We start from the raw sequence: 15,605 nt of genomic DNA, 5'->3' as shown, positions 1-15,605 counted from the left end.
TGACTCGATCTTCATTATACCGGTATAAGCAGCTTGGAATGAGAATGAATCTAACAAATCTCATCCCATCTCCTTGAATTGCTCGCTCAAATCTATCCTTACCGTTTTGGAGATCACATACGATATATACTGACTCTTCACCTTCTAACCTATATTCACTCATTGAATCATATTCTCAACCGAGCCATACACACCAAGTAAACTAAGACCCACGATGGGAGCACCCGATCGAACAGTCGGTTTACCATACCACCTAGCCTATCCCATCCTATCTTCTGTCCTTTTGGCCATAGCTGCGTTCTCAGGCGCAGATTCAGTATGGTATGTATCGGTCAGTACGCAGAGTCAAGTGGTGAGTTGCTATAGCCTCTCATCAAGTGACCACTGCGAGTATTCTCGACCTTTTTACCGCGTCAGACACAAAGTCGCTAACAAAAAGCATTGTACTGTGTTCACTTGTATATAGATACGATTTGGTTCTCAAAATTATTGCGGCTACAACGTCTCCAACCTCGTCATAACAGGTAAACTAGGATGTATATTCAGAGGATTTCAATATCAAATACCTTCTGGATATTTTGGGTTTCCCGTGCCGAATGATATCAATTTGAATACGAGTAAAGTAGCAGTAACAAGTGTGGTTGGTGAGTAACGAAACAAACAAACGAACAAACAAACAAAATACTCTCGATCTACCACTGACCCGCTTAACAACCTTTCACAGCTTTTGCATTAGTGTTAATCACCGGAGCTCATCATGCTTATACTATCCGATATTCATTCCGTAAAAGTCCTATGCCAAATGAAGATAAGCTATATAGTTTAGCTATGATTCATTTCATTTCCGTATCTGTGTGTTTTCTGTGAGTGATCGTTACCTCTTATGTTTTTACAACAAATCACAAATTAATGAGAATAACCACCTCATAAGAGTATAACTTCAACCTTGTTTAGTGAAAATTAACCAATTTGATCAATTCGTCTTTAGTTTCACATGGGTATCATTCATCGCTCAAGCAGCTATAATCGGCCATGCAGTCTCACAATCCAATAACATCGTCACCTCTGACGACAATGATGATTTGGGTAATGGCGTGGCGATATACTGGGGTCAAAGTGTATGGTTGGTCTTGGCTAGTGCTGTTATTCATTTTGGATGGGGTTATGAGGCAGTCAGATGGAGGGTCGCTTTGATAAAATGATTCAGAATCAACTTCAACCTATCACAAGATCATTAAATGCGACGCAATCCATCTAGTTCACATCGTGAGCTATAAAGAAGCATGAGGCCTGGTGATTACTGTCTATATACTGTACAAAAATTCATTGGTCAAGAGTCCCACATTCATACTCTGCATTATACATGCACATACATGATTGTTATATACAACGTTGTAAATACAGTCGTGATATATACAGAATGATCAGCAAATGCCCAAAACCAACGACAAATAGCATACTATATGATATCCATCCTAACCAAAAGATCTCAGGAATCCCCATTCTTCTTCTTCATCATCTACATCGTCCTCGCTATCCGGTGGAACAGCCCTTCTACTAGGTATTTCTACTACAAATCCTGCTCTCCTCTTTGCTACCGGACTCGTCTTGGATATCATCGTCGGCGGATCAGTGAATATCCTAGCTCTCTTCGGTGATCGAAGAGCTATGGAAGCCGACATCGTGGTAGATCCTCTAGGTCTCTTGGCAGATTTCTGTAGTTCAGGTTGGTTCGGTAAAAGTTCTATCGATGGTGATCGAATGGCTTGTTCTTTGGCATGGTCGAGAGTTTTAGTCGGTATTTCGGGAAGCATTATAACTTCGACCGATACCGATTTCGATTTAGATGTTAATCTCGATTTGCTTGTCTTATCCACTATAAATTGAGGCGACTTCGTTCTTCTTTCATGTTGGTGTGTTTCAACGACGCCCATATCAAAATCCACTCTACCTTTCTCGCCTTCTTCTGCATTTTCGTCCACTTGAGATTTCCTATTCCTCCTAGGTCTAGGACGTCTGGCAGGAGGGGAAGGAGGAGGAACGAAATCTAGATCGTCATCTTCTTTCTCGTTGAATATGTCATTTAGAAGTATATCTGGTGAAGGTGATGATGGGGTAGCGCGAGACGGTCCGACTTCTGCCTCTTCCTCGTTCTGGACTTGCCGCTGCGCCAGATCCATCTCGCCCCCCGTTTTTGCTTCTGGGTTGACTGGATCATCCTCTAGAGACCGCACCGGGTCATCATCCAGATCAGGCGGTGATACATCCACCTTTTCTACCTCTTCACCTTTCTGAGCCAATTCAACAAACGTTTCTAATATATCGGGAACATTTATCGTGGATTGAGTCTCCCCTTGCAGTCCGATATTACCATCTTTTTCCTGATTGGTTTGAGGGGTGTTTACTAAGTGGTCATACCCCTTAGTCTGTTCTTCAGTCATCATACCATTCTGAGCTTCTCCACCTGTTTCCCCAAATTGCAATCCTAAGCCCGTTTCTGTCATTTCATCCTCCGGATTGACGATAATAGGTGTATGATGTTTTCTAGGTCTTCCTCTCTTTTTCCCTGTCGACGTATATATTGACTTAGGCGGAGGTGAAGGCGAAGGTGTAGGAGTAGGATCTTTATACCACACTGAATCTGGAAATTCCATATTCAATTTCTCCAAACCCAATTCTTCCCTACGCCAAGTTTCCAATGCGAACAGAGCTGCTGCGTCCAATGTACGTAGATCTAAGCGTAATTCTCGGACTTTACGAGTGGGTCCGATCGGAGGTAGGGGGTAGGTTGGAATAGGCGATTGAGGGGGTTCGGACGGTGAAGGTGGGAGTCGTAGGGCTTTCAAAGCTTCTTCTGTCTGCGTAAGAGACGGCGTTGTTGTGTCCATTTTGGTGTCCGATCGCTCCTGTTCTTTCTTCAGTGTTTCCGTATGAGGTTGACTCGTTATATTTTGCCTTGATCCTGATCCAGCATCATCAATCTTGTCCATCCTAGATTCATTTCCCTCGACAGTCATCCTCTGGTCATGATCCACTGGCTCCGTAGGCTGACCTTGCCCATTTCTACTCCACCAATATCCTTCCAACGTATTGCCTTCATCCAACTCTACAATGTCTCTACTCCCCTTTCTCACTTTCCTATCTTCTCCCAATTCCTCAACTTGACTATCCGGACTCCCAGGTGGCAGCTCTGAGCTTTCGATCAGTCTAACATCTACCCTATGATAACTCTGAGGTGTCTTATATCGCTGCAGGAGGTCGTTCAATCTCACGAGATGTTCGGGTTTGCGCAAACTTATTAACCATGACGCGAGGGGTGGTAAGGGGATCGCATGGAGGGCTTCTTGATGGAGAAAAACAGCTGGTGGAGGAAGTCCTGATGAAGAGTAGGTCATGGTGGATGATTCACCTATTAAGCGATAAGCGGGCAAGTCAGGATGGAGCGGACGAAGAGAAGGCAAGGCCTTTTGAACTACCAACTATTCCTACGCCTCTGAAGTGGTGTAGGCCCGAAGAGCTTCGCGTGACAGCCGGGCGCCAGCAAGACCTGCTGATGCTTTATCGAGTCCAAGGATAAATCTTGAGACCTTGCGTTGTTCCGTTGACTTGATGAATATGCTGCTACGCCGATGATAGCAGGTCTCCGAACCAGGAGACATCCCAGGAGAGAGAAGATTATCAAAACAATTCCACTTCCGACGGAATAAATGGTGATGTCATCACTTTTCAGCATGCTGGAAATCTCGGATCCGACAAGAAAAGAGTAGGAGAAAGATGACGATCAAGTTCAAGAAATCGAGGTATAAAAGAGACAATCTTGAACATCACACCAAGGTGTCAGAGGTACTATAGATTAATACGTTTACGACCGATAGATCAATAGACTGTGTTTCGCCAGGATACAACAAAGAACAACGACACAACCTTGTCCGATTCTGAACAGCTCCTTCAACATGTCACAATCGTTTGCCGTTCCTCTGGCAAATACCAGAGTGAGTGTCTCTCTGGTCTGTCCACCCACACTTTCAGGCTGAACATATGCCCTTTGAATCTTGACCAGAACGTCACTATTGTAGCCCATGTCGATCACGGAAAGACGTCCTTTGCGGACAGTCTCCTGTCATCCAACAATATCATCTCATCTCGAATGGCCGGTAAATTGAGATTCCTCGATTCAAGAGAAGATGAGCAGGAAAGAGGAATAACGATGGAAAGTAGTGCTGTAAGCTACCATCCATGTCCCTCATTTGATACGAGATAAGCTGACTTTCTTTAAAAACAGGTGTCTCTACGATTTGACATGAACAGAATTGGTCCAGGTGGTATAGGTAAGTCACACCATGCTCTCAGGAAACATGATTTACTGATCGAAACGGATGCTATAGCTTCAACGTCAAAACATCTGTGTAATGTCATCGATACACCTGGTCATGTTGATTTCGCTTCCGAGGTATCTACCGCTTCGAGATTATGTGATGGTGCTTTGGTATTGGTAGATTGCTGGGAAGGTGTCTGTACACAGGTAAGTCAGCTTACTCATCTAACTCCACCTGGTGACAAGTCTTACAGTGGTAATCAACTTGAACTGACAACTGCTCTCCAATAGACAATAGCAGTCCTCCGGCAAGCATGGGTAGACAGACTACGTCCATTACTGGTGATCAACAAGATCGACCGATTGATCACCGAATTACAAATGTCACCTTCAGAGGCATATCATCATCTCTCACAATCAATCGAGCAGGTCAATGCAGTGATGGGTTCGTTCTACGCATCAGAGAGGATGGAAGACGACTTACGTTGGAGGGAAGAAAGGGAGAAGAGACTCGCAGCTCGAAAATCAGCTCAAGAAGAACAGAACGATATTAACACGGAAGAGAATGATGAACTATTGGATAAAGAGTTTGAAGAGAAAGAAGATGAAGATATTTATTTCGCACCTGACCGAGGAAACGTCTTGTTCGCTTCTGCAATAGATGGATGGGCGTTCAGATTGGGTAAATTTGCAAGATTATATGCAGAGAAATTGAAGATCAAAGAATCAAACTTGAGGAGAGTCCTATGGGGAGATTGGTATCTCGATCCCAAGACGAAAAGAGTAGTAGGCAGGAAGAAATTGGTGGGAAGAAATCTAAAGCCATTATTTGTGCAATTTGTGCTTGAGAACATATGGAGAGTTTACGATACCGTTTTGAACCAACAGTGAGTTACTACAATGCACGGTATGGCTATTGATATGATGAGGTAGTTGCATTTGCTAATCCGTGCGCCAATCTAGCGATCCTGAGGCTACACAGAAGATCGTGACTGCTCTGGGAGTACGAGTGACACCTCGAGATATACGATCAAAAGATACTCGAAATCTCCTCAATATCATCATGCAACAGTGGCTCCCCCTTTCCACTGCTACTTTCCAAGCTGTGATCGACGTCATTCCTTCACCGTCCGATGCTCAAGCTATCAGATTACCATTCATGCTCCATCCGGAAAAAGCAGCCGCTTCCAATACTGCACTTACTGCTTCCAACGAAATGGAGAAAGGTCTTTATGGATGCGATCAATCTGAAGATGCCAATGTAGTCGCATACGTCAGTAAAATGTTTGCGGTGGAACGAAGTGAACTGCCAGAGTTCAAACCTAAAGAAATGACCGCCGAGGAGATGAGACAGCGAGGTAAAGAAGAGAGAGAGAGACGCGCAGCCTTATTAGCTAGTCGTCAGGAGATCGCCGGTACACCAAACGGAGTACCTTTACCTGAAAATGGCGGCGAAGACCTCATGAAACCTTTAGATGCGATATCTCTGATTGATAAAGGAACAGAAACCCCGTTGATACCGATAGATGAATCCTCCGAAGTGCTATTAGGTTTCTCAAGGATTTTCTCAGGTGTATTGAGGAGAAATACTCCTCTTATAGTCACATTACCAAAATACGAGAATGAGCTTGGCCCGACTCACCCTAGAAATGCTAAACATATCTTCAAGGTAGAGGCGAGAGATTTATATATGATGATGGGCAGAGAGTTGGTCTCGGTAGAAGAAGTACCTGCAGGTCATGTTTGTGCGATTGGCGGATTGGAGAGGGTCGTACCGAGAAGTGCCACGTTGTGGGCACCGAACGCACAAGGAGTGGAAGATCTGAAGGAAGATACGGAGCTAGTCAATTTAGCTGGTGTTAATCTACTGGTAAGCTTGTCATTTTCTTACCCAGTATATTCTCAGTACTGAACATAATCTACACAGTCTGCTCCAATCGTCCGAGTTGCCCTCGAACCTGAAAATCCAAGTGAGGTATCCTTTTTCCAATCATGGATTAACAGCTTACACATTTTTTTCAGGTGACATGCCTAAACTTATCAAAGGACTGCAAATTCTCAATCAAGCGGATCCATGCGCGGAATACCTCGTGCAAGAGACAGGTGAACATGTCATCATCACCGCAGGTGAAATTCATCTACAGGTAAGCCGAGAATTAATCACGTGGGGAATATCAGCTCATGAGAAACTTTATAGCGGTGCATAAAAGACCTGCAGGAGCGATTCGCGAAATGCCCAATACAACAATCTGCTGTGATTGTTCCCTTCAGAGAATCAGCAGTCAAAGCGCCAGGTAAGCTTCTATACCTGGACAGGCTGCAGTCAGGGTAGCTTACCTTTCTGGACCTCACTTTCAGATATGTTACCACCGAAAACGGCAGGTGCGCCGAGAGGTACGGTCAACGGATCAATCCTCAATGGATTGGTCACCTTCACTATACGCGCTTTACCTCTACCACCAGCAATAATAGAGTTCCTCCTTTCTCACATCAGTACTGTCGGTTCTATGTTAGTACAGAAACGCGATCAGTCGAATGAGAATGAGGAGGACCAGGAGGAAAGGGATGCAGGAGAAGGAGGTGCTGAACAGAGTCGGATGCTGACCCCTGAGCAATTCTGGAGTGAACTGGAGGAGTTGATGAACAAAGCAGGAGGTGATTGGGCAGACGCGGCTGATAGGATCTGGTCGTTTGGGCCGAAGAGGATGGGTGCGAACATCCTGTTAGATCCAGCGGGGAAAAGCCAACTTCGGTAAGTACACCCATCTTCACCCTTTCGCTATAATTGTGGGGCACCGCTGAAGAGAGTTGATCGTCAGTCTGAGAGGTAAAGAGAAGCTCTTCGCCGATGCTCGAGCAAAAGGTCAATCTGCCGATGCAGCTTTACAAACTGCCGATAATGCTCTGGCTCAGGACCAACTAGCTTCTATCGCCTCTGCAAACGAAACGGATGATAGTGCTCGAGCCGAGCTGAGGTTGTTGAGGGACTTCGAGAATTCTATCGAAGCTGGATTCCAAATGGCTACTTTCCAAGGACCGCTATGTTCCGAACCTGTCGTTGGTATGGCATGGGTCGTGGAGAATGTAGAGTTGAACAAAGAGGAATTCGAATCTGAGCAAGGTGAGTACAGCTGGGCGGTCTCGCATGGGATATACAGCAGAAGGCTGACGTCATGACAAAGGCAAAGGGCGAACGGCAGCTGTCACAGGGGCATTGATCTCTTCAATTAGGGATGCATGTAGAGCGGGCATGTTGGATTGGTCGCCTAGAATCAAGTTGGCGATGTATACTTGTGACATCCAAGCTTCAAGTGAGTAATGCTACGAGCTCATATCGTCATGGTTGTTATTGTGGTGGATGGTACAGATCGTGTGCTGATCAAGCGGAATTTCTTTGCAGCCGACGTACTCGGTAAAGTTTACGCGGTAGTAGCTAGAAGAAGAGGTAGGATAGTGTCCGAAGAGATGAAAGAGGGTACTTCCTTCTTCACGATTAGAGCGATGTTACCTGTAGTGGAAAGTTTCGGTTTCGCAGATGGTAAGTTGACCAACATTTCGTTTCCCATACGACATTATCGATTCGGTCTCGGGATGGAAGTCGTAAAAGATCTGTGCTAAGATGCTTATGTGGATGATATAGAAATCCGTAAACGTACATCGGGAGCAGCATCGCCTCAATTGATTTTCTCGGGATTCGAAACGCTGGACCAAGATCCATTCTGGGTACCAACCACCCAAGAAGAGTTGGAAGATCTTGGTGAGAAAGCAGATAGAGCCAATGTGGCTAAAGGGTATGTGGATGGTGTAAGAAAGAGGAAAGGGATGTTTGTGGAGAAAAAGATTGTGGAGTTTGCTGAGAAACAGAGGACTCTGAAGAAGTAAACCGTATGAGATACAACGCACATATAATGGATAGAGGATGTTGCATTATGAGCATATTGTTTGAATTTATTCAATAACCTCTATGAGATCGGGTAAAGCCCCTGTAAGTCGAGAGAGTAGGCGTGGCTTCATGCATATGCTCTTGATTGCTCTTGGTTAACTAATGTCAACAAATGCCGAACCGAACAACAAGAAGAAAATAGCCTTTCATCCCGAATCCCGCGTTGCCCTTTTTTCTGACGATCATGCACATGTGTCCCGCAGCCAGACCCAGATCACCAAAAATCTACACTCGCTCGAGCTTCATCAGAATTACTTGGGACTCAAGAAACTCGGACAGACAGCTTGCATACAGGATAACTTGCGCAGTGCCATGTAAGGATACTCGAGCTCGACATTCGACATGTCAAGATCGCGTAATCATTCTGTTCATGGCGTGCGGGCGTGATGGGATTATGGAGGCGCGGGTTCCTCGATGATCAGCATTCCATCAGAGGTGACAAAAAGAAGTCAAAAAACCCTGACCGGTTCTCACCCATTGGCGCATTATTTTTCCTATTCCGGCATTTAATTTGATCTCTTGTTTACGATTATTGAACTAGTTGTACGGCTAAGAGCAAGCAAGATGAGGGTAGGTCTCGGTCTTGTTCATGTTGATTTGCATGCAAGTATGCGTGCTTTGGAATTTTTGGAGTGCAGATGTATTGTTGTTGATGTTGATTGTGTGTACTCACCTCTGGGACCTTCATTGCCTGTTCTTCTAGTCGCTCATTTACACTTTGTTGTTTAGATCATCTCGCTTCTTCCAACAATAAATAATCAAGCTAAATCGCTTTTATAGAAACTACGTCGACGCCACCTGGTAAAGTGGAGCCATAGATTTAATCAATAAAGTGTGAGACACCCAGACTTTCGAGTGCCTTTCGAGCGAAAGCGAAATATCTTGGCTACTTTTAGACAGCAGGTGGGTCGTCGATGCGTTCATTTTCAATGTTCACGTTCATATCCGAACTTGGTATTAACCTATGACTTGTCAACTTGATTAGCAGCACATTAGACCATTAGAAATATAGACAACAACTTTTGAGACGCAGACACATCATATCGTTTGACCAATACGTCAACTCTCAGCAAACAATCAGATCGTAATCTCACTTGTCTTCTCTTTCCCGACATTAAGGACATTTTAATTCTTTTTCGTATTCTTCGTAAAAACGAGAAGACAGGACAACACGCCATCCCAGCAAGTCATCTGGAAGAACTCGATCAATCCGTTCGGACAAGATGTACATAACAAAATCACTCAAAGCCATCACCACCCTCTTACTGGCTACGTCAACCCTCGCTCAAGATGATAATAACAACGATGGGGAGAGCGATAGAGATTCAGGAAATACAGGTGTGGTCTCATCAACTATATCAACAACTTCAACTTCGGCTTCAGCATCAACAAGCTCCGCTACCACTTCTGAAGTAGCAAGTACCAGTACCGGTACGATCAGTAGTAGTTCAATCTCAACTGCCAGTTCGACGACAAGTTCCACGGGAGCTTCTGAGACTTCTTCGACAGTCTCATTAAAGTTGGCTAAGAAATATGTTGGAGAGGATTTCATGAATGATTTTGGTAAGTCCATCTGTACTCTCTGCAATCTACAAAATATAGCATCTGCTAATTATCTTTCTGTGGGTTCAACGTATAGATTACTTCACGGATGATGATCCGACTTCAGGTTACGTCAAGTGAGTATTCCCTTGTCCCACTGTTTCATGACTTTAGAAGCTGAACAGATTCTCTTGTTAGCTACGTCTCGAAATCGGATGCGCAGAAATCAGGTTTGATAGATGTACAAGCCAATAATGTGTTTTACATGGCTGCCGATTCTACCAACGTACCTACCGGTCGCGGAAGGGATAGTATCAGGATTAGCAGCAAGAGCAAATATGCTGATGTGAGTTATACATACATCCTACCTACATCTGACATAATTGTACGGGATCAAACTGATGAATCTTGAATCTATCGATTAGGGTGTATATATCTTGGATCTCAATCATATGCCTGTAGGATGTGGGACAGTAAGTTTCATCTCTACCTATCCCCATCTTCAATTCCGAAATTCTCGCTAACAAAGCTTTGTGGTGAACTATAGTGGCCAGCATGGTGGACAGTGACGAAATCCGGATGGCCCAAAGGCGGAGAGATCGATATCTTGGAAGGTGCCAATGGACTTCCCTTATCAGGTTCAGCAGCATACAACGCCACCACAGGCTTGTCCGCCAATCCCGACCCAATGATCTACAATGCCGCTGCCTTGCACACTTCTGATACATGTGCGCTGAACGGCCAGACGTATATGAACGGTCAGATTGGGGAATGGCAATGTTCAGCTTACTTTTCTGGAAATACCGGTTGTGGAGTCAAGATGACCGGTGTGACGAATGGATCGTACGGTGGTCCGGTTAATGGTGTGGGTGGTGGATGGTATGCAATGTGGAGAGATCTAGAAAAGTAAGTAATTTCCCTTTTGTATCTGTTGAACGGTCTCTGATGATGAGGTGTATTTGTGTGCAGCTCTGGTGGTATTTACGTTTGGTTCTGGCCTCGAAATTCCCAAACTGTTCCAGACGATGTCAAGGTGAGTCTGGCATTTATTTGAGTTTAAAACATAAAGAATGATGTTACTGACAACGAATGAGTTATACCAGAATTCCAATACAGCTACAACCAATGTTGCTAACTGGGGTATACCCAATGCCAATATGACTGTCCCATGTCGAGATAACTTCAATAATCATGTGATAGTCTTCGATTTGACATTCTGCGGTGACTAGTGAGTCAAACTGGTTTTTGCTAACATTCTTAGGACTATATTGCTCGACTGACACTTCGTTACGCTGATGATTAGTGCTGGAGCAACATACGCCTCGTCAGGATGTCCCGGATCATGTGCCACTTTCGTGCGATCCAACCCGGCGGCATACTCTGAAGCATATTGGTCTTTGAATTCTTTGAGAGTATACACAGCAAATGGTAAAGCTGCCTCTGGAGCTGGATTGAGTGGAGGTGCCATAGCAGGTATAGTAGTTGGTGTAGTAGCAGCTTTGGTGATTGCTGTTTTGGTCTATCTCAGATTCAAGAAGACTAGAAAGAATAGGTGAGCTCTCCACTTGCCTCTCCTCGACAATGTACTTCTGTATCTTGGAAGTATACTGATATTCTTGGTTTTGTGTCAAACTATAGACAAATGGTAGAAGAAGCCACTCTAACCGAAGAACCAATCCCACCAACAGCCAAGGGACCATATGCTTTCCTCGCCTCGAGAAAACCACGAGTTGGTCCTACAAAACTCGCACCTGGACGTACTGCCCAACATTTCTTACACGGTGAAACTCCCACTGCAGTATATGGTAGAACACCCGTAGGAAGTGATTCGGACATAAAACTGGCTGAAGCTACTTATAGGCCACATGGTGGTAATTCAAGTTGGATCGGATAAACAACTCGTCGCCATTTAATCATATTCAACTGGAATTGGAATGAAATGAATGACAACGTCGTGCAGAAAGAGGGGTGATACTAGTAGAGTTGACAACGGGAAGAATGGGACAACATCATCTTGGTCATATTCCTTCATTGCTTTGCTTTGCCTCACTAACACGAATATATCCATGAATTTACATTTACGCTTCTATAATTTTGTTGATATCTCAAATGCAACGTTACATCATATTTTACACCACCATAAGCTTATCGCGATCTGAGCTGTGATACAATTCAACAACTAAAATACATATGTCAAACAATTACCAGAGAATCTCTTACAATTAGTAATCAAGCAAAGTCATGTCGGTACTCATTCATGTATAAGGGGGCATGTCATATCGCTTTCCCCAGTTATCTTTCTTGCCTTTTTTGATATCTTTCAAATACAATCTCGTTCTCCCTGCGTACTATACACTCTCCAAGCATCTCATCTAGACTTCAGGTACATGTCTATCATGATTGTGCTCCACTCTCTTAATCCACGATCGAAATCACATGAACATGCTTCCTCCTCCACCGAATCCACCACCTCCTCCAAACCCACCACCACCACCACCGCCACCCCTTCCACCACCCAGACCTCCCAGCCCACCGAAGCCCCCCGGCCCACTACCCGGTCCACCTCTCCTATTTCCCTGTCCGCCAAATCTACCTAGGTCAGGTCCAAACTCACCCGGAGGGGGAAGTTCGTCTCCCCATCTATCATCTCCCACGCCCATACCTCCCAAGGGATTCCCACCAGGTCCCGGGAATCTGCCATTCCCTCCTGAGGATGAAGGTCCGACAGGGTCCCACCTGCTTCCAGGAGGCTGAATGAACCCACCCGGACCGGAAAAGTCGGGATCCAATCCTTGACGTCTTCTGTCGAATAGTGGGTGATTGAAATCTACCAACATCCCTCCGCCGTCTCTGTTGGGATTGAACGACCCAGGAGGCAGGAACGAAGCTAGAGGGTCGAGATCTCTTCTACCTACTGAAGCGGGATTGCTGGGATGGGGATCACGAAGAGGGTCGATTAAAGGGTTGGTTGGGGGTTGGGGTCTTGCGGGAGGAGCGTGACTGGATTGTCCTGAAGGCGGGGGATTGGGAGGATCAGATCCGGTTGATCGACTAGATAAAATGGCGTGGATATGTCAATAATACATCCGCTTCACAGAATATAGTGAGGAAGGATGGGTGATGGGGAAACATACGATTCTTCGTATCCTGGAATGTGTAGTCCTGGTATTAATCTGGCTATAACGCTTGTTTTGTATTTCTCAACGAGATCTTTGTTGCTATACGGCCGTTTGGCATCGTTAGCTCTACGAGAATGTATTTATCACAAGATTGAACATACCTGGTGATTGACTTGTATCCCCAAATCTTAGCCAGTTCGTCGGCACTAGTCGGATCAGTATGGGAAGAAGAGGTCGCGGAGCTCGGTATGGGGAATCTCGACGAGTCCACGAGGTCAGAAAGGACTATCGAAAGATTATGCGGTTGACCATCCTATGAGTATGAAGGTCACATCATATTAGCTCATCTGTGATCAACAACACCTAAATCATAGGAGTCAATGAACTTGTATTGGACACCTTACTCACCTCAGCCATAGCGTCAACCTGAACTCTATTTCCCATCCTCCCAATCCGTGTCCTAAACGCCAACGAAGACTGTTCATGCCTATATAGGAAGCTATAGCTATCCTCACCTCTTGCGTTCCATCCTTCTTGTAAAACACCCTCCTGAGGCGGAGACTCGTTCTCCTCGGCATCGACTGCTGTGGTAGTCTCGGACGCACCATCGTCTACGTCCTCCCCTGATACTGCTTCCTCCCCTGCCGCCGCAGAAGAGGATGGTCCAGAGGTGCTCGTACTAGTGCTCGCTGTGGCCGTGGAAGATTGGACTAGCCTGAACCTCAGAGCTATGTGGATAGCATGTACTAGGATTGCGACTGAGTCGGTCGGATGAGGTAGTGGAGATGAGGTGGATCTGGGCAGGAGTTGAGGGATGAGCTTGAGTAGGTTGGTGGGATCAAGTGGGTTCGATGATGACATGTTGTCAGGCTTCGTACTGGTGCAAATGAATATGTTAGTTGGCTGTGAGCTCTATTGATTAGGTTGATAGTGATGGTCAGGTAGTGATGCGAGAGGCAAGTGATGAACGAGGGAGGAATGAGGAAGTAGAGTGCATGTCAAATCGGTCCTTTAGTCGGCATCGACGCGAATGCGGGTGGTGGAGGTGGTATGGAGTCATATCATTTCCGTCCTTTTCAACCTCAGCCTCTTTCATTCGACGCATGCATCACGCTTTGGCTTCTCCTTCATGAAGGGGCAGGCAGGGCAACGCAGTGTTAGGTGTAGCGCTCATTCGTGGGAAGACAGACTGTCAAGGATGATTTGATACAGCTTGGTAACGATGAACTCCCCTCAATGGACTTCACAAGCTTTATTGGTCAATTGGCTATAGGATATCACCATTGACTGAGACAAGGCACTCTCACACAGCACGCATCCCGCATGGATTGACCGCACTGCCATCCCATCTCATGACCATGTGAGCATGCATCGAAGAGAGGAAAGCAAGGAGACAGAGAGAGGTTGACAGAGCTGACACCACCGCTTTAAAAGCTCATGTCTTCGCGACATGTATTTTGTATTTGGAATTCTATCTCTCCGAGTGAATCTCAAACAGTCCTGTCAGTCATCCTCCGAGACATCGTTTATCCTCTGTTTACGTTCTCTGTCTGGAAGGTAAATACACCAGCAACATGTTTATCTCTGATTTGCTTTGCTAAACATACTTAACTTACTTTTGCGGATCATCGTGATGCATATTTAGCTTTGTATTCGAAGGTCAGTCAGATAGGAAAGTAGTGAATAATCAATTGACTGATCTCATGTCCATGCTATGGACGTGACTACGTGTTGACGATCACCAATCTTTTATTCATTCCGGAGGAATCCGGCCTGCATCCCATTTCAATAGAATTACCAAAATGTGAAGAACGACTCTTGCCGTCGTGGGTTTCATAATTTACGGTGCCTATTCCAGCGAATTCAGTATCCTGAGTGACTCCTTGTAGACATCCCCTGAATCAGATGATCAAGTGGAAGTTCCCTCTCTGTCAAAAAGGGGATGCGCTACCCATGTGTCGCCCCTGTCTCAGCCATACCTTGTTCATCTCCCGCATCGTGACATCGCGCCATGGGATATGAGAGAGAGGGAGAGTAACATTTACATTCCTTCTGAGGGGAACATGTGGCTGTCTGATGTTGTTCTCGAATTCTCCGTTTCATTTCGCCACCCATTCAGAAAGTTCCCCATAGATTCGTTAAATTGAAAAAAAAAAAAAACCGAAATGAATAACTCCAGAGGAGGGAGATGTTTCTCTGTATTACACCGTAAGATATTCGTAAGGACGGGATATCTGGTGGAATTCCTTCCTAACATAGATATGACGCACGCTGATAGATGAGGGATCTCAGAGCTAAAATCTAAACTTAAGGGTTGAGAGTCTACATAAACACCCCATGTTGGTCGCGACCATATGAGTCATGCCGGAACGGCATCTGGTTCATATTTAACTCTATTTGATTTGCTGGAATCAGTTTTGAATGTGCAGGAGCACATAGTATGACTAATCCCCCCGTCTGTGTCCCCCACTCCTCCCAGACACCATTGACTAACAGACCGTCCAATAAGATCAATCTGACAGTCGCTACATCCATCGTCAGCAACTTGCTCCATATCGAAAGATCTTTCTTGAACATTTCTTCTATTCAGATTTCTTTTCGTGCGATTACAGTAATCACCTCAAAACACAGAAACGATTCAAATTGAAATAAAAGAAGATCAATCACATGTCTTGAGGACTTGTTT

The 15,605-nt window shown here is 45.1% G+C and overlaps 5 protein-coding genes across 5 annotated transcripts; 3 read left to right on the top strand and 2 right to left on the bottom strand.

Moving 5' to 3' along the window:
- Window positions 1-214: 214 nt before the first annotated feature.
- Window positions 215-1,202, top strand: I203_104321 (uncharacterized protein; the record flags this gene model as incomplete). The annotated part of the gene is made up of 4 exons (XM_019144087.1): window positions 215-352; window positions 467-644; window positions 725-863; window positions 989-1,202. The coding sequence occupies 4 exons, from the start codon at window positions 215-217 to the stop codon at window positions 1,200-1,202; spliced, it is 669 nt and encodes a 222-aa protein (XP_019007136.1).
- Window positions 1,203-1,475: 273 nt separating this feature from the next.
- On the bottom strand, window positions 1,476-3,395 carry I203_104320 (uncharacterized protein; the record flags this gene model as incomplete). Its single annotated transcript, XM_019144088.1, has 1 exon — window positions 1,476-3,395. The coding sequence occupies one exon, from the start codon at window positions 3,393-3,395 to the stop codon at window positions 1,476-1,478; it is 1,920 nt and encodes a 639-aa protein (XP_019007137.1).
- A 558-nt stretch (window positions 3,396-3,953) lies between these two features.
- I203_104319 (uncharacterized protein) lies at window positions 3,954-8,197 on the top strand (the record flags this gene model as incomplete). Its single annotated transcript, XM_065517511.1, has 14 exons — window positions 3,954-3,992; window positions 4,061-4,222; window positions 4,283-4,328; window positions 4,386-4,522; window positions 4,607-5,202; window positions 5,279-6,185; window positions 6,243-6,285; window positions 6,338-6,459; window positions 6,513-6,609; window positions 6,674-7,067; window positions 7,135-7,436; window positions 7,498-7,626; window positions 7,716-7,853; window positions 7,956-8,197. The coding sequence occupies 14 exons, from the start codon at window positions 3,954-3,956 to the stop codon at window positions 8,195-8,197; spliced, it is 3,354 nt and encodes a 1,117-aa protein (XP_065374329.1).
- A 1,284-nt stretch (window positions 8,198-9,481) lies between these two features.
- On the top strand, window positions 9,482-11,694 carry I203_104318 (uncharacterized protein; the record flags this gene model as incomplete). The annotated part of the gene is made up of 10 exons (XM_065517510.1): window positions 9,482-9,821; window positions 9,898-9,937; window positions 9,999-10,146; window positions 10,226-10,273; window positions 10,348-10,414; window positions 10,466-10,706; window positions 10,770-10,833; window positions 10,904-11,028; window positions 11,104-11,352; window positions 11,439-11,694. The coding sequence occupies 10 exons, from the start codon at window positions 9,482-9,484 to the stop codon at window positions 11,692-11,694; spliced, it is 1,578 nt and encodes a 525-aa protein (XP_065374328.1).
- A 538-nt stretch (window positions 11,695-12,232) lies between these two features.
- I203_104317 (uncharacterized protein) lies at window positions 12,233-13,780 on the bottom strand (the record flags this gene model as incomplete). The annotated part of the gene is made up of 4 exons (XM_019144091.1): window positions 12,233-12,851; window positions 12,935-13,018; window positions 13,081-13,232; window positions 13,328-13,780. The coding sequence occupies 4 exons, from the start codon at window positions 13,778-13,780 to the stop codon at window positions 12,233-12,235; spliced, it is 1,308 nt and encodes a 435-aa protein (XP_019007140.1).
- Between the last annotated feature and the right edge of the window lie 1,825 nt (window positions 13,781-15,605).

The sequence above is a fragment of the Kwoniella mangroviensis genome (genome assembly GCF_000507465.2).
Source record: "Kwoniella mangroviensis CBS 8507 chromosome 1 map unlocalized Ctg01, whole genome shotgun sequence".
Lineage (NCBI taxonomy): Eukaryota > Fungi > Basidiomycota > Tremellomycetes > Tremellales > Cryptococcaceae > Kwoniella > Kwoniella mangrovensis.
The sequence above is the reverse complement of the archived record's forward strand: the minus strand, read 5'-3'. Positions and strand labels throughout refer to the sequence as shown.